This window comes from Meles meles, chromosome 6, assembly GCF_922984935.1.
Source record: "Meles meles chromosome 6, mMelMel3.1 paternal haplotype, whole genome shotgun sequence".
NCBI classification, from domain to species: Eukaryota; Metazoa; Chordata; class Mammalia; order Carnivora; family Mustelidae; genus Meles; species Meles meles.
In genome coordinates, this window is record NC_060071.1 from 62287850 (window position 1) to 62313304 (window position 25455).

General features: G+C 47.0%; 1 protein-coding gene across 2 annotated transcripts in view; it reads right to left on the bottom strand.

Annotated features, from left to right (window-relative positions):
- Positions 1–25455, bottom strand: part of RASGRP1 (RAS guanyl releasing protein 1) — an 85801-nt gene that overhangs the window by 21998 nt on the left and 38348 nt on the right. For both annotated transcript variants that reach the window (XR_006818656.1, XM_046007971.1), the window contains exons 3-8: positions 14671–14776; positions 8798–8860; positions 7694–7825; positions 5680–5833; positions 2237–2410; positions 980–1096 (exon numbers count right to left, since the gene is read on the bottom strand). Coding sequence is in view for 1 of the 2 variants with exons in the window: in XM_046007971.1 (XP_045863927.1) it covers positions 980–1096; positions 2237–2410; positions 5680–5833; positions 7694–7825; positions 8798–8860; positions 14671–14776 (746 nt within the window). In the remaining variant the exon portion in view is untranslated. The remainder of the gene's footprint in view (positions 1–979; positions 1097–2236; positions 2411–5679; positions 5834–7693; positions 7826–8797; positions 8861–14670; positions 14777–25455) is intronic.

A 25455-nucleotide genomic window follows, 5' to 3' on the forward strand; every position in this document is an offset into this window, starting at 1 on the left:
TCCACTAAGTTTCACCAGAACTGGTAGGGACGTGGAAGGGGGATGGTGGGGAAGCATCCCCAGAACTCAGGATGGTGAGAGCAGGGGATGATGAATCCGAGACTTCCCAAGGTCGGCTGAACAGCTGGGAATGACAGGACAATGGTACACAGACATGTCTCCCGAAGAAGAGCCTCTGTGCAGCTCGGGAGGACAGGTGGGGGGCCTGGGGGTTGAGGTTAGTAAGGGAGGGCTGGTAGGTCCTCATGTGAGATGAAAATGCTCAAAGAGCCGTTTTTAGCTAATCCATACCATACATAAATGCATTTCTATCTTCAGTGTATCTTGTGGTTTGTATTCATAATAACAGCCCTATGTTATAAAGGACTAAAGCCTATTCTGTAAAATCTAAAGAACTGTCTGAAAAAATAAATTAATTAAAAAATCTAAAGAACTGAGAAAAGTGCATAGGGGCATTTAAGAAAAATATTCCTCAATAAAACACTATTACAAAATGGCACCTGAAAAGCTCGTTTTCAACTCTCTGGGAAAATTCAACTATCTGGAATGTCATTCTCCGAAAGATTTGGATAGGTAGTTTTCTCATGTGTCACTCACATACAAACTGAACTACGGTCCACCCAACCACTGTTTTAGGAAACCATTTTGGAACAAGTTGCTGGATCAAGGGAGCTGATAGTAAAGACTGTGACTCTGCATATTCATGGGCATACGGGAGAGAGGCACACATTATTTCAACTGACTCATAGGGACATGTGCAGTGACACTGAGGTCCGACTGAATTACAGTCACTCTCAGACCTGGGATATTCCCATCCTATGGGTTTTTGCGGGGGTTTGCCTCTCCAGTATTTTGCCTAGTTAGTTAACAAAGGGTGATATGGTTTGGAAATGCCTTCTGGTTGCCTCTCAGTAAGTGCTGAGGCTGGTCCTGGGAAGGCGGCTAAGCGGGCCTGGGGGAAGGAAGCAGTGACACTGACCTTATTGATTTCGTGCGGGACGTGCGAGCTTGTCTCCTTGAGCCTGGAGATCGAGCTGTGACAGAGTCCGCCTATCACAGCCATCAGTGTATTGAAGTTCTGTAGCTGGTGGAGCTTCTGTGACATAGAGAAGAGATGAAAGTAGTTAATGCACGTGTCAGTTACATGCCTCTCTGCTCTGAGTCTTCCTAATACCGCGAGTCTTCCTAATACTGGTCAAAGCCTAGCAGGCAGGTGCTGGGGTTTTCTATTTTCCCCTGTAGGCTTATCTTCGGACCGTATCTAGCAAGGTGTCACATCTCCTTCCTTTGTTGCACTAGTTCCGCGGGCCATCCTCTACATCAGTGTTTCTAAGAACAACCCAACATACTTGCTTAACGCAGATTTCTGGATCCAAGTGCAGCTATTCTGATTCCTGAGATGTGGGGCTGAACTTAGGTTAAATCCTCAGTTAACCATGAGCAAGTGGCCCATGTACCAAACTTTGAGAAACACTGGTCTTGACCATCTAGAGGTAATAATGTTTTATATTCTTCATCTCAAATAACCAGACTTTTATTTTTAAGGACAGAGACTTTGTCTTATTCTCTTATGTCATGCCAGTGCCTATGCAGGACAGTCACTGGGAGAGAGGAGCCAGAATTTCTGGGGAATTTTAATTATGTGTTCTTACTACCTGTTTTCCTCTCATCGGATGCTCAAACTCTGCCTTCATACATTAAACGCAGCCATTCAACACAATATGGGCTCAAAGAGCTAAGACAACTGAGGTGGTCCAGCCCCGTTAAAACCTGGGAGACTGCCCTTTGCCATGTGGGCCAGATTTGGGGAAACAATGTGGGCTGGGAAGCATCTTCTGAAAATGTTGAAAGATCTAAACAGACATTGGAACACCTGGCTGGCTCAGTCAGAAGAGCGTGTGACTCGATCTTGGGGTCGTGAGTTTGAGCCCCACATTGGGTGTAGAGATTACTTTAAATAAAAAAATAAGTAAAAATATTTTTTTTTAAAGATCTAAACAGATGTAAAAGAGTATCCTGACCCCTGAGATAATCAGCATGGTCCTCCCACATTGCTCTTATGTGGGAAATAGAAATGTCACCTTATCTAAATCTGGGACAGTTCACATCACACAAATTCCACTGTGGTTCGGGAGGGGAAAGCAGCTCTAATGGACAGACTGGCTGGGGGCGGGGCGGGGCAGGAATGGGGGGTACTTTGCCTCACAGGGGTCAAATTCTTAATCTAGTCACTGACCTGAGCCACCTGGATGAACTTGATGAAGACTTCTGCCCGGAGCTGCGGGGTGGGGCGGCTGAGAACCATCAGTTGTACCCACTGGGAGATGCCGTTACACAGGGCAATGGACCGCTCCATGGTGGGGTTCTCCTTCACACAGCTATTCACCAGGTAATTCTGATAGTCGGAGAACTAGGGGGAAAAAAAAAAACCCATCAGGACTGGCCCTCTGGTCATCTGGGAGATCCGAGAGGCACAACACTTCTGCTCCGCGGACAGTTCAGTCGATGCTATGGGGCTGAGGACCTTGTGGCCCCACTCTTGCAAGTCTTCCATTTGGCTGATGAGAATGGTGGGAAGGAAATCTTCCTTATGCTACCCAAAGCATGGTTTCTCTACATCCAAAGTCAGCGGCCCAAGTGGATGATGTGTCCACACACTAGCTAATCCAAATACTGTATTCTGAGTAAATAATGATACTGGCCCTTCTACAGAATACAATATAGAAGAGAAATCTCAGTATAGACAGTCCCTGACTAGAATGGTTTGACTTAGGATTTTTTTTTTCCAGGATTTTAAAATTGTACAATGTTGCAAAAGCCATATGCATTCGTAAGAAACCATACTTTGAATTTTGAATCTGGATCTTTTCCCAGACTAGCCACATGCAGTGCAAAACTCATGATGCCGGGCGGCGAGCTGTGGCTCCCAGGCAGCCATGTGATCACAAGGATAAACAACTGATATGCCTACAACCATCTTGTACTCCTATAAACTTTTTGACTTTCAGTACAGTATTAGTAAATCACGGGAGATACTCAACATTTTATTACAGATAGGCTTTGCATCAGATGATTCTGCCCAACTGTGGGCTAATGTAAGTGTTGTTTTTTTTTTTTTAAGATTTTATTTATTTGACACACAAGATCACAAGTAGGCAGAGAGGCAGGCCGGGGGGGTGGGGAGCAGGCTTCCCGCTGAGCAGAGAACCTGATGTGGGACTCGATCCCAGGACCCTGAGATCATGACGTGAGCTGAAGGCAGAGGCTTAACCCACTGAGCCACCCAGGCACCCCTAATGTAAGTGTTCTGAGCGCACTGAAGGCGGGCTAAGCTGAGCTGTGTATGATGCTGGCAGGTTAGAAGTGTTAAATGTGTCTTCAACTTGTGATATTTTCAACCTACAATGGGTTTATGGCCCAATAAACCCATCATACATTGAGTAAGATCTTTACTAGCTTGAACTCTGTTGATGAAGTTAAAGGGAAAAAAATCTCCCCTCACTCTCCTCCCACCCCGTGTACCTGCACCTGTTTTCTTGAAAGTGGGATCATAAACTCTGCCCTAAGTCAGGGAACTGTTATGAACATAACAATGTCTGAAAGCACTTTAACTTTTCAGAGTGCTGCACCTGTGAGGTGGCAGTGACAGGATAATCAACCTCGAGTGACAACAAACTGTTTGGCTTCCCTTTGACTCACCAGCTGGAGCAGAGGCCGTGTGGCTGGCTGTTGTGCAGTGGCCAGAGTTTTCCAACTGGACAGTGACACTGACTAGGGCTGGCAGCGGTCAGCTCCTGTGAAAGGGGAGCTCTCTGGGCAGGTCACTGGCTAAGCAAGGACTCTCCCTGACGATCCCCTGTTCAAATGGTACAACCAAGAGGGAGGAGCCATCTGCTCGGGGGAAGCTTTTGGTGCGGTTTCTCAGCTCTGTGGAGCTCTCTGCTTCTGAACCACCCGCCCCCTTAGAAATCAGACCTGGGGGAGCCAGTGATTGCTGCTGGGTGGAAAAATATGAGCAAAAATGACTCAAGAGGGATACGTAAGCAGTCTTCTTGGTTCCGAGAGAAAGCTCCCATGACTTTCTCCAGTGAATACATGGATATACCCCTCCCACTGTAAATAAAACATCAAAACCACTTAGTTTTTAGAATAAGTCCTATAATAAGGCCTATAATTAGCAGAAAATATCAAATGCCACTCTGTTCACAGCAGACAGAAATTTCCCTCCAACTACACTGAAGGAACATATTTGGGGAAACTGCTTAGAACTGTGTAGGAAAATGAAAAAATCCCCCACCCACCCACCCACCCAAATCCTCTCCTAGGAGGGGATGATGCCGCCCAAAAGAAAGTTCAAAGGGACGTTTTCATTGGCAAAGGGAGCACGGCCTCCACCTGGGGGAGCACTAGTGCTTAGTCCTAGTGCTCGGGGCCCTTCACTCCCACTTCTGTGGAGCTGAGCCTCCTGGAGGCTGCAGGAGCCGCCCTGCCTGCTGGGACCCCGCATGGCTCACACCGCTGTGTGCTCAAGGGCTCTTTTCAGTGTCCTTCCCTGTGACAGGAGCCGCACTGCCAGATGGAAACTCCCCAGGTGGAGCTTCCTAATAGGGGCCTGTGGTTTTGTTTGGGAGTGCCGGAGCCGGGGGGGGGGGGGGGGGGGGGGGGTAGGGGGCCCTGGAGGGCTTGGTGGCTTGTTTCCACATGGGAGCTGAGGGTAGGGGGGTCACGGTCAAACAGCCCAACCACTGTGAGAAAACAGGACGACGTCAACATCATGGGAGAAAAAAACTCTGAAACCTGGTTTGTCCTTCTTCCAGATACAAATTGGAGCTGAGTGACCAGGAGGCATGTGACTCCAGCCCCAGCTCTGACTGTGATGAGCTAAGTGACTTTGTTTAGACCCCTTTCTGAGCAGCACCCATCCCCACAACTGGGGAACCCAGGTCATTCCAAGAAACACATCCAACAGCTAGCTACGCTCTATTTTTAGAGAAAAGCCGAAGCTTGTATGTACCTCTGGGAGTGGTGGGCCCTGAGTGGGCTAAGGGTGTCACTTCTCAGGTAAGCCCACTGGCTGGTGGGGATCTGTTGATCTGACATGTTGACAAGTTCTCTTGGGTATCACATACAGAGTTTTAAGGAGCAAGATCTGGGGCAGCCTGGTTTAGATCTAGAATCATGGGTGACCGCTGGGCCCGGTCGGCACTACTTCAAGAACTTACGTATATTCTGGGTTAGACCATTAGCATCTACTTTATTTTGGGATTTCCCTGAGCCATTCAAAGCCTCTTCCAATAAAACTCTGAGAAGTCATATCCCTATTTTTTTTTTTAAGGAAAATTAAAAAAAATTCTGGAAGCTTAATGGTTATGAGGGTAAGGTTTGTCTGTGTGAGGGTGTGTATGCGGTACGCACACGTGTGTGTGTCTGTGTGCAGGGTGTCCCGTGTGCCCACAGTACTGGCACTGGAGTGAGTGGTGGGGTGGCACGGAGGATGGGAGAAGGAGAGCACAGCTCAGCTACAAAGGAATTTCTAGTGTACTCATTTTCCAGACTACACTAAGTCTGACGGGAAAGTTGACCATCCCTGAGGGGAGATCCAGGGTAGACGGGCCATTGAATTTCTCTCATTTTCTGAATAACCGAGGTAAGTTCTTTTCCTGCTCCTTAAATACATACGGATATCCTCCGGAAAGACTTGAACTCCAGGTAGGTGAGGTGCTCCGACAGCTCCTCTGGTTCCAGATGGTCAAAGAGCAGGGAAACTTTACGTTTCTTGCTGGTGTTTGATTTTATCCTTTGAGTCAGTTTCCTGGACCAGTCACGGGCATTGCTTTTGTGGGTAAACATGAAAGGGAGAAAATGGGGAAAAGTAAATCAAAATTACTTTTTTAATTCAAGTAAGTTCATTCACATTTCCCACAAGGAGATACAAAGCACCATTAATTAGCTAACTTTCCTCGGCCAAAACAAAGCATTAAATGGTTTCCCCCAATCACTTTTTTTTTTTTTTTTTTTTTTTTTTTTTTCTGTCCTATGGCACCAAGTAGGAAAGCCTTGCTGGTTTTCAGTGAACCTTCTGAACACATCATGAGACCTGGGTAAAATGTTTTTACTTTAAGGCCGCGGGAAGGACAGTCTCAGGCATGGGTCACAGTTTCCTGGCCTTTGGTCCTTGCTCTCCTTTGTCTAGCCCCTGGCATCTCTGCTCTCTCCGTGCCTTCTGTGGGTTCCTTCTTTCTTAGGAGGGTGATGGGGACTCTATCTCAAGGTGGTAGGGCAGCTTTCATGCCAGGAGAGCACAGAGAAGCACAGAGATGAGAAGCCATGATGCAGGGAATCGTGTAGGAACATGTCACCACTCTGGGCAGACTTGGGGCATTTTCCTCAAATATTCCCAGCTGAGAAAATGACCAAGGAAGGCTAGCTATCTCTAGAGTGCCCTCCACCCCCACATTTTCTTAGAATTGACCCATGTATTTCTTAGTTTCAATTGCTTTCACTAAGGAAGCAAAAGGAAGCAGCATTTTGAGAGGTAGCAGGATACAGATCTGTTTACCAAACTGGTATTGATGAGAACCTTGTCCCTTGACACAGGGTTCTGTGGTCAAGTGAGTTTGGGAAAGGTTACAAATTCTGTAGCCCCATTATACATGTTATAACATGTTACAGAGTGAGTACCAAAGGGAAGATTAACTCATTATTCCTCAAGTATATTTGGTTGGACAATATCCCACTGACTGCTTCCTTAAGAATATACTATGGAAAATCTTGGGAGATGACAGTCAGCTAGGGACACCCTAGGACAAGGAGATCAGGGTCTGAGAACTGCCCCGTGCCCCACGTTCTACAGCTTTAAAATAAGAACACTGTTACTTTGAAATTTTCTTTTATCTTTCAAGTTGTAAATTCTAAGCAGAGAAGTACAGGGAATCTAAACTGGCATCCACAGAGAGGTATCCAGGACGATTCAGTGTGATTCTGAAGTCAATTCTGTGGGGCTGTGGCTCAGTGCATAGAGGACTGCCCGAGTCCAGCTTCTGCTCTGCTGCTGTGTGACCCCAGACGACCTTGCCAAGCCTTTGGTTCCCCGGATGTTGCATGACATGATCTCTAGAATATGCTTCAATCCTAGAATTCTATGTCCTAGGGATTTCTATCATTGCAAAATAAAGTGGTCATGTTGCAAAAAACTTTAGCCATGACTGTCCTCTCTCAAAATCAGGAAAGGCCCTCATTTTTACAGAGGGCACCAATATCATAGATAAGAAACCCAAGGAATAATCTGAACTATTCCCGTGAGCCTTCCCATCTCTGCAAGTCTAAGTGTCTCTTGTAGACATCCCCATAGATTAGAAACCCACCACTCAATCCATTTCTCAGCAGTCCCTTCCCCCAGGCTGTAGCTGCTGAGGAACCTTCTAGGGGTGGTACTTTCAGTTTCTCATGATCTGGATACATTTTAGTCACTATCTTGCTACCTGATTTCTTCTTCACTGGGGCTTTTTTTTTACCCGCTCTTTGATATTAGTCACTCACAGCTTTATCACGGGGGTGGGGAGGAGGGGGGAGCTCTCTGCTTTTCTGCTAAACATCAGTCTTTTCCCTTTGGGGATACAATTTGAACCTGTCTGAGCAGGTTTTTGTACACGTAAGGTGGTCTGGAAAGAACAGTCAAAACCTTGACACTCACATTTGAGTTGTGTCGATGAGGCGGCAGTGTAACTCCTCACCACTAGCCTTCACCAGTTCCTGAAACTCCTCCATGGTGTCTGTCAAGCTGGCATCCGTTTTAAACATGATCCAGAATTCTGTTATCCAGTACCTGCGGGAGGGAGTTAAAACAACAACAACAACAATCCAAAACTGAAGCCAAGGACTCGTGCTTTTTGGTGGGTTCCTCCCATGAAGAGGAATCAGAAAAAGACAGAGGCTGCTTTGTCCTTCTATGTGCCTGGGAATATAGAATGTAAATTCTATATACAGAATATAAGGGGGTGGGGTGATGGTGTGGGGGATGGAAAGAAAACCACCTGCTGAGAGTCCTCTGCCCTTCCACACACCATATGCTTTGACAGGATAGGCACAGCACAGCAGAAAAAGCCACGGCAAAGATTTAGGCACAATCATGTGTATCAGAGATAATTACTAGGAGTATGGTTGCAGAAAAACCAAATGTCCAAAGATGGGGGAGTGAATCTGTAAATCACACTTTCTCGTATCTTACAATATATTACCATGAAAAATAATGTCCACAAAAAAGCTTTTAATGACTAAAGAAGATTCCTAGGATATAAAATTAAGTGAAAAATACAGGATACAAAATGTATTTTGATCTCAACTATGTTTAAAAGAAAAATAAAACTGCTTAGAAAACTGACAAAGGAAATATTCCAAAATAGGCAGTGGGATATGGGTAACTACTACTACAGTTATACTCTTTACTGAATTTTCAAAATGCTCTAATATAAGCTGTATTATTTTAATAATTAGGAACAAAACGAAATGACAAAGAGGTCCTTCATTATCTCTGTATCTCTCCCTATGCCATTTGATACAAAAATGCTTTAAGACTGAATAAAATGTCAGTATCAAATATTAAGCTCAAGTACACCAGCCAAAACCGTGTTCCAATAAGGAATCTCCAGTAGGCTGCACCGCCCTTTCCAGTCTGTCCAGAGCTGTCCTATAGACGGTACAGGAAAGATGGGGAGCATGAGGAAAGAACTAGAATCCTGTGCTTCAGGCTTTCATTTCACCCTACTCCACAAGTCCCAACTACACACAGAAACATTACCTTACAAAATAGCAGATTTTCAGGCAAAGCCCTGGGGAATTCTTCGCCAAGGCATCCTTATAAGTAGGGCTATAGTTAAGGGAAATAAAAGCCTTTGTCATAGAAACCAAACAACACCTCATCTTTGGAAGTATTTGCTAAAACACCCCGCACCAATATTTTCTTATTTTTCTGACCATAGGATAAAACCATTTTGATACGTGCAGCTGCGTGTGAATTACTACCTGGGTGATGATGGGGACTTTCTGTGGAGTCCACACCTCCTTATGGAAAGATGTCCCCAAATCTTCTTTGCAGAAGGGGAAGTAGGAAGCCAGCAGTGTGGGAAGGTTCTGGCATAAGGAGCCTATATGAACTGAAGACGGGGCACATGACCTCCTGCCAGTGCCCAAGAGATTAGGAGTCCCACTGAAACAATCTCAACAGAAAAGCCCCTTCTTCTCTCTTAAAGTGTGTTGAAGAATGGATAAACAATTTGTGCAGTGAATTAGGAGAGGAACGAATAAATATTCAGCTCTACTGTCATGATAATTAAGAGCAGTAATGTGAAAAACGATAATCTATGCCTGGAGGAGGTCAGCAGACAGACCTTGGAAGTGAGGGCAAGTGAGACAAAGCTATGTGAATAATCGAAAATGCGATCCAAGATCACGTTTAAGGGTCCGTGGAACTTGGAATATTCCATGAGAATGCGGCCATCCTAAGAATACGAAAGAGCAGTAAGATCACATTATGTTGAACTCCTGAGAGCTCTGTAGAGAGCATTTCATTCATTTTACAAGCCAAAGAATTGCAAAATCCAATCCAGTGGTACCCTGGGTGGGTCTACCACCCCTGGTCACTAGACTGAGGAATCAGGCTATGTGCACCATGTGCCCTGTGAGGCTGTACCCGTTCTCTCTTCTAAACACTGTGCCATCCTAACTGCGGTACGCGGTTTAGCGAATTCCTGCAGGGCCCCTTCCAGGAGTCCAGTGAGCAGGCTAGCAGAGAGCTCGAGTAACTGGGTGGAGTGGTCTTCCTTCAAGGGGAGCATGTGTATTTTAAACCTGGGAAAATGTAGAGGTAAACATAGCAAAGCCAAAGTTCACATCTTAGGATCCGTACTTTTGATTAGGAAGGAATCTGAGCATTTGGGGATTTTATATCCCTGTAATGTTTAAAAAGCATACTAGGATGAGAGTCTCGAAACTTCCCTTTAGAATATATAATTAAGTGCTTCAAACTTGTGGTTTTAAATTGAAATTTTGGAACTTCTAAAATGATGTTATCTGTCTATAACTTTAATAGTTATAAAAAACTATTTAGAATTCCGGAAGGCATCTGAAGTATTTAAAAATCATCCAAAATGTAAAATTCATAACTGTAGTTTACAACCATCAGAAGTATTTAGTTAATTAGCATTATTCAAATTAACCAAACATTTTTCAAGGCCCCTTAAAAACGCTAGGAGAAACATGCTAAATATATAGAAAGAATTGTATTTGCAAACTAAACTTGAAGCCGGCCTAAAGAAGAGCTAGGGCTGTAAAATTTGTACTTTTAATAAAAATCACTTTAGTTTAAAAACTAAATTTTTAATAGATTTAATGCCTATAATATCTATCCTCAAAAGCATCAAAACAAACAAAAAACCCACAAAAACGCACATGCACAGCAACACAGAAAAAAAAAAAAAAAGTCCAGGCAACTGGCAAACTGGATGAAATAAAAGGCTCTGTCTGACGCCTGCCTTTTCTTTAGGCATAAAAGCTAAAAGTGAAAACAAGGACTTTATCTTTAGTCCATATCACTGAGGAAGTGCGTGCCTTCAATGCAAAGAGCTCCAAGCACAGGGCACATTCTAGATAAATATGGCCCAGATTCTGTGTTTTTATTATTTGATGCACTTGTTGACATTTTATTCTTCCCCTTTTAATGAAGAAGGGACGCAAAACGCACTTCTCTTTTACAACAGCCAAGTAGCTCTCACAGTGCCTTTTACCGCAGAGCTTTTAGCTGGTGGCTCCCTGCCACTGTCCATCCCTGCCGTGCTCGGCAGCAGCGGAGGCAGCGGAGGCAGCGGCCCCTGAGTGCGGTGCAAGGCCGGCGGTGCGCGCTGGTGCGCAATGGCGGCGCGTGGCCGAGCCTGTGGGTAGGGCCTGAGTGAATGGCTCAGTATGCACAGGAGCGCTCCCTGCGCAGGGCAGGACGCTGGGCAGGAGCGCAGAGCACCTCCCTCATCAGAGCCCCTAAGCTACAACAAAGGGAGCCCTGAAGTGAGGCCAGGCGCCCGCTTTCTCACTTGGGGCCCTGAAGCGAAAGCCCAGCACGTGGAGGCGGGTATCAGAGGCTCCGGCATCCACCTCGCAGGGGTTCATGTCACTGCCGGAAGACTCAGGCTCCACACATCTTCTTTCTCTCCACAGCCAGTATTCTGACTGTGTGGTTCTGACTGTACTTTTCAGGCATTTAAGCCATTCAAAGCATGTTTTAAAATCTTTTTAATTATGAAAAACCAGGAAGCATCAGGAAACCATGAACTTACTTAACTAGTAATTCTATTACCTCCAGGTCAGAAACAGAGACCTTAAGCATGAAGAAAAAATTGTTCTGCTGTCAGTGTTTAACCCGGGTTTCAGTGACAGGCAGTCTCTCTTCATATTCCCTTCTTAGACTCTTGCTCCCCTGCCCCAGAACAAAGCCTACGTTTCTCACCTAAGAGTCCCAATACAGAAAGCGTATCCAATGTTTTGCTCCCATAGTCAGGCAACATTCATTATGTACTATCGTGAGATGGCCCCTGAGCTAAGTTCTAGAGAAACAAATCCAAAACCTCTGTTTCCCCTGAACCCTAACCTCAAAGAAAAAATAAAATTGCAGATAGAGAAACAAATATAAATAAGCCCTAGTTCCTGAGGGGGGCCAGACAGACAGACTACTATGGGAGACAGGTAAACAGGTAAGTTACAGCGTACGGATTTCTAAATCTATGTTAAAAATATATTTACATTTTTTTCTTAAGGTAACTTATAATTACATTTTTAGTATCTTTGTAACTTTCTACAATACGAAAACAACTCAAACTACAACAGCTAGACACAAAGTTGCTGCGGCGTCCCTGAAATAGTCACCTATAGAGGCCAGAGCACGGAAGCAGCACACTGCAAAACTTACAGACTGAAGTCTGGGTCCATCAATGTATTTAGCTAACAGAATAAAAATACTTGGCACTTTCTGCAATCGAAGATGAAAAGCTTTTCAAAGCAGATTACATCCAGACTAGAGATGTGAGAGGCACTCACTTAGGCAAGACGAAACGAAAGGCACAGGAATTAGATTTTCGAAGCACTGTCTAAGCTCACTACATGTGTTTTTAGAAGGGAGAGGTGTGTGGCAGGCTGACAATGTCAGGAAAGACTTCACAGAGGGGTCTGGAAAGAGTGTGCTAGGCAATGAGGGAGGAAGATTATTCCAGGCGCAGGAACCGTAAGAGGACCCGTTCCATCTGGTGCACCAGGAAGTTCAATGTGGGGGAGACAGGCCCTCTGAGAGAGCTGCAGAGAGAGTTGGGCATCCCCCTGCTGTCTGCAGAGGCTCTGAAGCAATGGCCTTCATGGTCTGCTTCTCAGGAAAGTGACTTCAGAGGTGGGTAATGAACTGGGTGGGAGGTGGGGAGGGCAGCACACCGGTGAGAACAGCAGTCCGGACAGAGAGGGGCCTGGGAGAGAAGACACAAGCCCATATTAAGGCCGCAGCAAGGCGATGGAGATAAGAAAGCAGCTAAGAGTCATTTCTGGGGTAGAAGCCCTGGGATTGAGTAATGGACTCTGTAGGAGGTGAAAGGGGGAGGAGTCAAGGGCACCTCTGAGGTTTCTGGTTTGGCTAAGTGGATGGGCAAGGACACCACAAACTGAAATTGAAAATGAAAATGCAGGTGTCAAAACAGAATTAATGGGTAGTAATTGGGGATGAAGATGAGAAAATGTATTAAGTTTTGGGCTTATTAAGATGGAAGTGTTGCAGCACAAACTAGTCCAAGTATTTTTTATAAAAACGGTCTGGGCTAAAGAAATACAGACTTGAGACAAACTGAGGGCCGCAGAAGGGAGGGGTGGGGGGATGGGGTAACCAGGTGATGGGCATTAAGGAGGGCACATGATCTGATGAGCACTGGGTGTGATATGCAACTGATGAATCCCTGAACACGATACCAAAAACTAATCATGTACTATGTGTTGGGTAATTGAACTTAATTTAAAAAAACAATACAAGAAACACAGACTTGAAAGGCCACAGCACAGAGGGACAGAGGTGGAAATCCTGGTGGGAAATCACCCAGGGAAGGAGGTAGAGTAAGAAGGACACCAGGACGCTGACCCCCTGTGTGAGAGGTGCTCAGAGAAGGGGCTAGATGGGAGGCCAGACAGAGGACTGGCCGCCCAAGAAGGGGAGGCTCTGGAGAGGTGGAAGGGTGTCCACAAAGCCCAGAGTAAACAGGGACAGGAAAGAGCCAAGGGGCTGAGCCACCAGAAGGCCAGTGGTGACATCAGAGGAAAGTCTGAATGCTGGGATGGGGCCCCAGCTGAGTGAAGGAGAGAGTGGGAGTCAAGAGACGGGAGATAGTGATGCAGACTATTTTAGGAGGTTTGTGCATCAAATTTCTAACCCTAACAGGGGAGGGAGGGCAGGGTGGAGAATTAGTTCTTAGGCTGGGGAGAGGTGAATGTGTTTTAGATTGATGGGCAGGTATCACTGAAGGGGCAGAGGTCAAAGTGAGGAGAAGGGACACAGGGGAAGGGTCAGACCCTGCGGGGCGCGGAAGGGAGCAGGGAGCGGGTTCTGCGCAGGGTGGAGGCAGTCCGGGGGCACAATTCAGTCCTTAGAGCAACAAGTTTCTCACTGAGGAGGTTTTAACCGCTGACACTGTTTAGAACTGCTGGTACGTGGAGTTAACAGAAGTCAACCGCCTCTGAGTCAGCTTTATAACGGCTTGAAAATTCTCTGCAGACCAGACACCCACTTATTACCTGCAGCTCTTACGACACAGACCTCTGCCAACACTCCACCCTTGGAATCCTTTGATACGAGAAGTGAAGATGTGTAAGTAGGTTTAGAGAAGAACTCAGTCTCTTCCGGTGACTTTTATTTTTCTGTGTGCCATGAGGCGAAAAGGAAGGAGCCAGGGGAGGGGTATGAGAATGAGAAGAGCCACCAGGCGTGACTCAGTGCCAAGGGCACGGGCTGCAGGTGCTCCGCGGTCTCCTCCCACCTGCAGTCCTTCCTCCCGGGCCTGTGGCTTACAGCGTCCCTCGTGGCGAGAGGGAGAGGGCAGGCTCCTCTCCATCCCACTCGAGTCACACCCTGTAGGAAGGTTAAAATCCAGCAGGGTTTACTTGGCCCACAGCCAGCGCCTCTGCCTGAAGCATAAAAGCACCAGCGGCCGCGTCAGATACTGTGGTGTCATGGACCCTTCCTCAGAGCCCGGGGAAAGGGGGCGGAATGGGACAGGACAGCCAGCTCATCACTGCAGTCACGGCTGCACCCATGGCAACCTGCACAGGACGAACAGGAATGCTGACTAACCTACGGGAAAGGGACTTTTACTCGCCAGACATACTGAAGACCAGTGATTTCTTGGACGTCTTGCCCGAGCCATCGGCACGGACGATATTGCCCTGCCCAACCGCAGTGACACATATGTGTGCACCTGTGTGCTCACAGACACACGTCGACACCCCCACGCACAACCCCCCTACCTCCGAAAGGACATTTGAACCCACTGACCACTCTGAGTGGTTCCAAATCACTCAAAACGAAAGCAAGTTTCAAACTTCAAGGTACTTCTGAATGAATCCCACTGGGGAATCGGCTGTCACTGTGCTAAAGGATATAGGGTGATGACTTTCTGGAGCAGTTCGGCAGAGGAAATGATAATTCGGTGCATGGTCAGCATGACTTGCAACAGCTGGTTACTCCGACACAGGTTTCCATCCGCATCTGAAAACACAAAAAGCAGCATCTGAGAAAGGCCCCCTGAGAGAAAGGAGTCCCCTGCTGACAGCCTCCATTACTCGAAGGTAGAAGGCTGGAGTGGGGGCCTCGCCACTCGCTTTACTGCCTTCTCCCCCTGCCTTGAGCACCATGAAACCCCCTTCTTTGCTTCTTACCCTCCTGATGCATTAACCACCCCGCCAGGAAGATGGTAGGATCTTGGGAAAGGGATAAACCTTGCACCATACACTCGAGTCTCTGTTGAAAGCAGAAACACACTCAAGTTTTATGCAGCCCAAAGCGCATATAAGGTGGGGGGTGGGGGAGTCCTTTCCAGGGTCAGAGTGAAAAATATATAGTCTTAAGAGGTTACAGTTAAACACCTAAACTTTGAGAAATTTACAAGAACAGGTGACCATAGGAATACATTTCTAGGGCTCTCTCACAGTCTTGGAAGGGATTCCTGCCATTGAGGGAAATCTAAGCTTTCCTAGTTTTATGGGCAAAATGCCTCCAGATGAAAATAAAGGAGGAAGACTAGAGGCAAACGTGACATTGGAGATGATGGCTGGATTACGAGCATCCATGACGGTTCATTTCCAAGATCATGCTTAGCTAGGTTTTCCAAATCCCAGCAGGTACCAAATGGTCAGATGCATTCTATACATGGGCACTGGGTATACAGATTCCCTTTGCAGTGACTTCCAAAATCTTTTCAACACTTACACCATGAAGTGTTAGGGGCTGTGTTGCATGGATTGCTTCAGCCTTGCCAGCCAGCTTCCAGGTGGGTTCAGTCACAGCCACGGGGAAGCATCAGCAAGGGGCAGGAGGGGAGAGGCGTCACAGTACTTCTCTCTTGTGCCCTCTCTGCTTTGTGCCACTTCCCTGATAGCAGCTCTAGGTCTCTTCAGTGAACGGCCTATCCTTCATGACCCCAGCTCTTACCGAGATCTAACCCTGCTGATCCTCACGGACCCCTGGGCCATGGGGGAGGGACAATGACATGTGGTTGGTGACAGTCTGGGTCCAGCATCCCTTAATTGCACCCTCATCTCTGTAAGCGGTTCCTTCTCTTCAGTGATCTCCTTCAACCAAGCTGTGTGAACTCGATTCTCTGATGGGAACTTGGATGACTCAGGGCAAAGCATCGAAGGAGAGAATGGACATGACTTGCTGTAGCACTTCAAAACTCTTTAAAACACATTATGCAAAAGAGGTTGTTATTTTCACTCTTTCCAAGGGCACCGGATGATAAATGAAGGGCACCGTGCACTTGGGTTCCGGATTTGGAAGTCCTGGCTCACCCTAGATGATGACCTAAAGTCATAGTTCATTGAGAAATTGCACGTTGATGGGCCAGATCGCTCACCTTCCCCTCACCAAATCCACGGATTTGTGTGTGCTGTTGCTCCCCCTGCTTGCCCTCCCTGTTTCCATGGGAGGCCGTTCTGAGGCCGTGGCTTCCACTGGGCACATAGTCTTCTTTCGCGAGGATGCCGATACTGCCTCCGTCCACATTCTCTCCTGTATCATCCACTTCCCTCTCCCTCTCCTGCTTTCCTCACCCATGCCATTAAACACAGTGTAACATGGGGCGCCTGGGTGGCTCAGTGCATTAAGCCTCTGCCTTCAGCTCAGGTCATGATCTCAAGGTCATGGGACTGAGCCCCGCTCCAGGCTCTCTGCTCATCAGGGAGCCTGCTTCCCCCTCTTTCTCTGCCTGCCTCTCTGTCTACTTGTGATCTCTCTCTTTCTCTCTGATAAATAAATAAAATCTTTTAAAAAAATAAGAACAATTAAAAAAAATAAAAATCATTAAAAAAAAATAAAAAACACAGTGTAACAAAACCTTAGGCTCTCACCAGCTCTAGGACTTCCCCTTTATAGCAAAGTTTTGTTCTCATCAATTTCCCACCTTCTATTCCATTTTCAACCATACCATTTTAACTTCTACCTCTGTTATCCCAGTGAACAGTTTATTTTCAATGCCACCAACCAGGTCCACGTTGCCAAATCTAATAAGTTTGTTTCACTGGCTTCGTCTGACTTCATGATTCAGGTTGCATTCAACCCAACCCAACCCAAGTTGACAGTCCTCTTTCCTGGAACACTTTCTTCTCTTGGCTTCCATAACATCACACTGTCTCAGCTTCTCTCTCACACTCTTCTTCTGTCTCCTCTTCCTCTGCAGAGCATTTAAATGTCACCGTGCTCTGTGGCTTAGCCCTCCTACTTCCTTTTAAAAACAGTTTTAAAAAATTGAAACTTCTTAAATTTTAACTTAAAAAATTTAACTTTCTTTTCTAGGGTGAACTCATCTAGTTCTTTGGCGAAAACGCCATCTATTTGCTGATGACTGCCCAAATTCCATCTTTAGTCTGAGTACCAAACTGACATGTTCAACATCCTCCTTGGCAAAGCAACGCAGAGGTCCAATTTCAAACTTAACTCATCCCATCAAAGCTCCTGACCTCTCTCTCTCTCCCCCTAGTCCATTGCTCCTCCATTCTTCCTCATCTCAGGAATGGCACCACCAACCATCCTCAGTTACCCAAACAGAAAACCTAGAAGTCATCCTTCATTTCTCAGTTGCCCTCACATCCAGTCCATCAGCGGGTCTTGATTCTACTTCCAAAATGAGCCTCAGACCAGTCCATTTCTCCCTATCCTTGCCATTGCACAGACTAGTTGTAACCAGCACCATGAGGCACGAACCCAAACGACCCCCTGCTTCCTCTCTTGTCCATCCTCCACACGGAAGCCAAGAGGCAGCCCGTAAGTCAGATCATGGGGTTCATACCCTTTAACAGATTCCATTCCACTTGTAATGAAACACAGACTCCTTGCTGTGGCCAGTGGAACTCCACATGTCCCACTGGTCACAGTGTTCTGGCCCCTTCTAACCTCTCCCACGTTTCATACCACATCGCTCCTCTTCAGAGGGGAAATACCTCTGTTTCTACCTCAGAGACTCCAAGTTTCTTCCTAACTCACAGACTTGCATTTGATATTTCCCGCAGTGTGACCTTTCTTCCCTCGGCCTTTCACGTCATTCTGGTCTCAGCCTCGATGTCACATCCTCGGAGAGGTCTTCCTTAAACTGCTGACGTGGCCATTATCCTGCCCGAGAGTCTTCGTAGCACTTACCAGGATTAGAAGTTATCTTTTAAATTTTTATTTTCTGAGTCTCCCCTAGAATGCAAGCTGTGTGATACCCCAGCCCTGTTTCTCCCACAACCTTGTTTCCAGGGCCTAGAACAGTGAGCACACAGGGCAGGTATTCAATAAACATCTGTTGAGTAAATGAGTGAAATGTATCAGCTAGGACATCCCTTTTCTTAGGTCTTTGGATATTGGATTTGCTTTTGCTTTTGTCATTATCTATTTCACTGATGATATACATAATATATGTATTTCTTTTCTTCTTGGCTGAAGTTCACCAAAAAACCCTCGAGGTTACAACTTGACGTATCATTTTTATGAAGTATTCAGTTAGGCTGGTTATAGTTTTGTTCATCTTCTTTTTTTAAAAGATTTTTTAAAAAATTGTATTTGGGGGAGAGAGAGACAGAGTGTGTGAGCACATAAGCAACAGGGAGGGACAGAGGGAGAGGGAGAAGCTGACTCCCTGCTGAGCAGGGAGCCCGATGCAGGGCTGGACCCCAGGACCATGACCTGAGTTGAAGGCAGACGCTTAACTGACTGAGCCACCCAGGTGCCCTCACTTCGTTAATCTTTCATGAATTCTTCTCAGCTTAGTGAGGCACAGTGGATATCATGTCAGGTATTTCTCATCATAAGCATCTTTGCCACAAGCTTTTTCATCACATAAGTAACAGGCAAAACTAAGGCAATTTTGCTGTAAAAGATAAAAAACAAAAAAACCCCAGTTGACAGTTTGGCTTCATCTTTCCATGCTGCTGTGCTCCCCATTTTTATAGGAGATGAAGCTCAGCCCTCACAATGGTCTATACAGTGGCACCGAGTTTTGAACCCATGTTTCCCACAGAACTTGGAATGTCCGTCAGCGGACACAGGACAATATGCCAAGAACAAACAGGAGTGGAGAAGGGCTTCACAATGCGGTCTGGAGCTCAGGTACAAATATGCATCCTGGTATTTGGAAACTGATACCTCTCTTAATGATGGAGGATATTTTATTTTATTATTATTTTTTAAAGACTATTTTATTTATTTGACAGAGACACAGAGAGGGGGAACATAAGCAGCGGGAGTGGGAGAGGGAGATGCAGGCTCCCCGCCGAGCAGAGAGCCCAATGCAGGCCTTGAGCCCACGACCCCGAGATCATGACCTGAGCAGAAGGCAGATGCTTAACCAACTAAGCCACCCAGGCGCCCCTGATGGAGGATGTTTTAGCAAGGAGACAAATCCATAAGAAAAAAAAAAAAGCTATAGTAGGAAAGACTTTGAAGACTGTGCTTTGCTACAGCACAGAGAAACACTCAGTTATCCGCACGGTACTGCCACGGCACATGTTAAAGACACTCAAACGTTTTGTATTGTGCAATAAAGTCGTTTTAATTTTGTTATTCAGTTTTCATGTTTTCTCATGTCCTTTTTTTTTTTTTTTTTAATTTATTTGACAGAGAAAGATCACAAGCAGGCAGAGAGGCAGGCAGAGAGAGAGAGGGAAGCAGGCTCCCTGCGGAGCAGAGAGCCCGATGCGGGACTCGATCCCAAGACCCTGGGATCATGACCTGAGCCGAAGGCAGCGGCTTAACCCACTGAGCCACCCAGGCGCCCCTCTCATGTCCTTTTAAATGAATATCCGTGTGTGTGTGTGTGAGATTTTTATCTTTCATGGCCAAATTGTCTTTCATCTGATTAGTTATGCAGCAAAAATGCTTGTGGGGAAAATGCTCACTGCACAGGTGTTGGTGCAGAAATTGCCTGGAACTGGTTAGCGTTGCGCTCTGTTTTCTGGCCCAATTTCTGTAACGGTGATATCTTGCCACGGAAATTCCACATAACAAACCACCCCAAACCTCAGTGACTTAAAACAGCACTCAATTATTTTTTCTCGAGTGAACGGGCTGGTGGGTCAGCTGCGAAAGGCTGGGCTTTGCTGAGGGCCTCTGTTACGCGACCCCCTGCCTCCTCCCCCCACCCCCAAACCAGGACCAGCTGGCTGGTTGAGCTCTGTTCTTCCATGGTGACGGCGGGGCATGAAAGGGTGACTGGGAATACGCAGGCCTCCTAAGCGTAGGCTTGGAAGCGGCGTGCTGTCACTTCTGCCTCGTTCTGCTGGCCAAAGCAAGTCATACTGCTGAATCTCCAGCAAAAGAGTAGGAACTTTAAGGTCACATTAAGAATATCACTGACACACAGAAGGTGAAAAATGGGGAACAGGTATAACAATGTCATCAAATCTATCACAATTATGAGGAAGCTAACTTTTCATTTTTTAAGATTTTATTTATTTGAGAGAGAGAATGAGAGAGTACAAGAAAGCAAGGTGGGGGGGAGAGGTGTGAGGGGCAGAGGGAGAAGCAGACTCCCTGCTGAGCAGAGAGCCTGATGTGGGGCTCGATCCCAGGACCCTGGGATTATGATGTGAGCTGAAGGCAGATACTTAACTGACTGAGTCACCCAGGTGTCCCATGGGGGGGTGGCTAATTTTTCCAATTCAGCATCGGACAATATGGTTTCTATAATGCTCCTTTCCTCACCAAGGTAGTAGGATCATATTTCAGGATACTATGGTAAAAAGCAGGGAAAATGAAGTATCTTTGTGGGGTATGCATTAGACCATTCAGGGGAGCTGTAGACACAGTGACAGGCTTTTTCGGTACGGGCAGGCTTGCTATCTCCACCATTCTCTGTGGCTGCCTCGCGTCTTTCCATGGATGCTCATGTATTAGGGAAAAGGGCTTAGAAGTGTCCTGGGTGAGATCAAAACCAGTGACATGTGGAAGGATTCGAGGAACTAAATAGGTTTATTCCAGAGTAAACTGAGGAGAGCTGTTAGAACTATCTTCAAATGTCTGCAGTACCATCTGTGGGAAAGGGTTTAGATTTGTTCTGTGGGGGAGGCTGAGAGGAACCAGGGGGCAGAACCAGGGAGGCGGAGGAGGAGAGAGGACTGAGCACCACACGGGGCAGAAACTTCTAACCACCAGGACTGCCAACAACGGGAGTACTCTCACCACAGAGGTGCTCACGGGGGGGCTGCACCCACAATGGCAGAGCCGCCATTACCCACTGAAGTCCTACTAATCCCAGGGGCTGCGCTAAGCTCTTGAATGTGTCATCTCTCATTCTTAATGTTGGTGTGGCCCCACACTGAGAGCTGAGGAAATCAAAGTATAGAAAGATGAGGTAATGTGTTCTAGGTCAAAGAGACAAAGAGCGAGGATCCGGATCTGGCTCTAGGTCTATCTGATTCCAGAACTCCAGCTCTCTCCACTAGACGCAGCTGTCTGCCGCGCGGCCATCCGTTAGGAGAGGGAATTCAAGTGCGAAGAGGGGACTGAAGGAGACCAGCTTCAAGATCTCTTCCAGTGCTCAGGGCTGAGTCTAAGACATGCTGCTGGGCTGCTAGATTGGGAGCAATGCACGTTTGGAAGAAGAGTTTTTATACTCGATGATTTCTGAAAAACTTTTGGATGCCTTGGCTGATACACACTGATCATTAAAGTTACCCTTAAGGTAAGAAGGGTGTTGTGCCTAAGATGCCAAACATATTTGCTCTCCGCTGCTACCCTGCACCCCCTCTTCCAGAGCTCCACAATGTTCCCCCACTGTGGCGTGGGAATCGTCACATGCTCTCTGTGGGCGTGAAGGCTGGCAAATGGTAAGGCCAGGAGTGGGTGACTCATGCAGCAAAGGGAGGCAGGAATGGGTTAAGGGAAGAAGCATGTCTGCACCTACACTCAGACTCCCTCCTTGGCTCTTCTTTCCGACAGGAGGCATTCGGCACGTTCCCTTGCCCTCGCTCCTGCCACCATCTCTCCGCAGTGCGATGTGCAGCCTCCGTGGGACCTCATCAAGGGTGCCTTCCCTTCCTGACTTCATCTCGCGAACAAGCACTTCTTTTTTGAGAAGAGCCTCCCTTTGAAAGTCAGATTTCTAAGTGGGTGGTCAATGGGAATTTACCTTCCAGACTGCAGGATTTAATTTTGATATTTCAATATAATTGCTGTAAGCGGATTTAAATATTTCAATGAATAATTTCATTTTGTTTGCATCTTTAGGCTTTTCAAAATGCAGGGTATCATACTAAAAATTCTAATAAGTAAAATGTGCAATGCATAATAAAATGTGCATATTTTCTCAGTACCATCTGCTTCTCACACTTCAGGGGAGACTTCTTTAAGGGGCTGAAACCTCAGCGGGTTATAAAATGTCAATCTTCTATACTCTATCACTAGACTTGGGGAGCAATACATGCTGCTGGGGAAGTATATTAGTTAAAGATCCATCCAACCTGTGGACCATTTGGTCTACAAAGCAAAAAGAAAAGCCACGTGGCTTCTAGATAGTCATTTATCCATGAACCAAAAAAAAAAAGAAGAAGAAGAAGAAAGAAAACAAAACCATTTTCCATCATTAGGCTCAGTGGCAGCAACAGTTGCACTTTATGGAATCACAAAATCTCAGGGTGGAAAAGACATTTGACATTTTCTACCTCAACCTTCTAACTCAGGAAAGCAAGTGGGTATCCAGCATCTACTTGTACCTTTCCAGGGAAAGGATATGGCTCCCCAACTATTCTAGGTAGTGACTTTTCATTCCATTTCAACTAAAGATTTTTTTTTTTTTTAAGATTTTATTTATTTATTTGACAGAGATCACAAGTAGATAGAGTGGCAGGCTGAGAGAGAGAGAGAGGGAGGGAAGCAGGCTCCCTGCTGGGCAGAGAGCCCGATGCGGGACTCGATCCCAGGACCCTGAGATCATGACCTGAGCCGAAGGCAGCGGCTTAACCCACTGAGCCACTCAGGCGCCCCATCAACTAAAGATATTTTCTGATGCAATTAACCTCTACTGGTGACTAATCTACTCTGTGTGAGGCACTGTCTTAGGTCCTAAAGGAGAGCTGAGGAGCGCTACAGAAGCCCCTCGTCATTAAGGAGCCCACAACCTACTTACGGAGTAAGACGCACACGCAAGACATAATCTATCAGGCAGTAAACATTAAGAGTGAGCACACAGAAGAATGCAAAGTTCGGAGGAGGGAGAGACCCTATCGAGTCATGATGGTTCAGGAAGCATCTTGGTGTCTGAGGAGAAGGGACTCAGAACTTGGAGATTCAAGAGGTCATCTGGTTCAGCCCTTTGCCCCTCAACTGGTCTGCACACTCTCTTCTTCCTTTCTGTGGCTTTATTTTAAATAAGTTATTTGCCTCTGATAGCAATGAACTACTCCCCAGTGATGAGAATCCCATGAGAGTAAACTAGCAATCCGCTGCATTCCAGGAACCGCTTCTTGCTGACAAGAGGTGGGGATGACTTTCCTACAGCAAATGTCTGTCCGGGCATGAGGCATGAATGACTTGCAGCAGAATGGACATAAAACATGACCAACACCAGAGAAACTGCAGAACGCAGTCTTTGCTTCCTCTTTGTTTTGGTTTCCATGGACATCTCTTGATATATGGAGAATTTTGTGTACAGAGGCAGAAGCTCAGAAATTGGCATACTGCGAGCAGGCAAGCTGCTGGTCTTGGGGGCACAGCACCAAATAGCAGTTGTGTCAAAACCAGGGACCAGAAAAAATGGTAATGGGAACTCTAGGGTCAAAAGCATGGGGTGCAGAGGTGGATCTAGAGCCTCGAGCAGAGCAGAAACCGTGAGTGGAGGTCAGTGTCTCCAGAAATGAGAAGACAGGATCCAGGGAGAAGTTGACAGACACACAGAGAATCGTGTTTAACACCAGATAAATGTTCTAAAGAAACAAAATCTACTTGACAGCGATACTAAAAATCCCGTTTGGAGAGGATACAAAAATCGGCAAGCTGAAGAATACGTCAAAAGTTTGTTGCCGTTCCTTGTTTTGCTTTTTAGCACTAACAGCTGCCACCAGGGCAGGGTGTCCACGGGAAGAGAGAAGGGGGTGCTCTGTACCCTGAACTCCCACAACTCCCAACCACCTGCACAGCCGAGAACACATGTCGGGTACCACCTTGGTCCTGCTTTTGGCCCTCGGGCCCCCGAGCCAGCGTGCCGGGGTGGGGGAGGTGCAGGGCTCGGCAGCCCACCCGAGGTCGAAAAGGTTGGTCTTGTCCAGCAGCCTGCGGTGCTCCTTCCTACCAGGTGCTCCTGAACCCACGTTCACCCCCCTCCTCGTCTCCCTCTGGACCTTGCCTAGTGATGGAAGGAACAGTTAATCCAGACCCAGCAGCTCCGCTGGTGGAGAAGGATGTCGAGGGTGAAGCTGCTCGGGAGCTGCAACAGCGATTTGCCCGTGGTCCACGCTCTAACCCACGGACAAAAATTTTAATGTAAGGTGAGAATTTGGGAAGAGGGATGCTCCCAGTTCCCTGTAAATCCAGCCTCGGCCTTATTCCCTTTGGGATAACCTGGCCCATCACAGCTGGGCCAAAGGTGCGGGGCCGGCCATGGGAGCGTGAAGACGTAGGCAGAGTATCTGCTAACCCGTGGCCCAGCAGGGCGTCCAGGGGCTCTGAGGATCTCGGTGACAACTGGCTTTATTTATTTGCAGTGGCCGGGGGACATCATGACATGGACAACACATAAGCCTCAATTTAACGATGACCTGCACCTGCAAACTTGACCAACAGGCCTCTAGAGGCAGAGTCCTCCCCAAGTGGGAAAGGGGCCGGCCAGGCTCACCTCTTCTCCCTACTCCCACCCAACCGCTGGGCCAGGGACCGGGAGAAGGTGAAAACCTGGCTTATCAGTCTCTACCATAAAGGGGATTTGGTGCCATCAGGCCTCCCTCGTCTCCTGTCCCAGAGAGGCCGACCAGGAAGACACTTGGTGGGGAAAAGCCCTTGTGCCTCCTCCCTTCATTCTACCTACTCTCCATCCTACTGGGGCTGGGTGGGGGTGCGAGGAGGGGCAGGCATTTCAAGTGGCACAGCACTTAGACACTTCATGCATGCGTGCGTGCGCACACACACACACAGACACACAATGTGCACATGAGCAAACCATTCCTGAAGCCAGCGGACAGAGAGCCACGCTGGCCTCCGCAGATGACAACACCCAATAGCAATACTTGGTTTTTACCGCACTTAGGTACCACGAACAGAATCACCCGTGTTGAACGTGGGAGTTTCACAACTCCATGCTGTGGCAGGGGCTGTGGGCTCAATGTTAAAGATGAAGAAACAAGGTGTCATGCCTTGGCCATGGTCACAGGGCTGGTGAGTGGAGGCTCTTGGGCAGGAATGGCCTTCTGACCCCTGCTCAGGGCTCCTCCTTGGCACAAATGTCTCCTCAGGAAGTAGGCAAATGGGGTGAAGACTGGCTATATTGGGAAGAGCCCTGCCTTTCAGCCATCCATGGTACAAGGCGAACCCCCTTACCCATAGCCCTACTTCTCTTTCTCTCCCCAAGAAGCCCTGCCCCCGTACGGACCAGTTCTCTCACTGCAGTTAGGGTACATTCTCTAAAAATCACCCCAGAGATCCTAACACTTAAACCTACCACTTCTCATGACATCCACGCAAGGCAGCTATTACTGGCACCATTT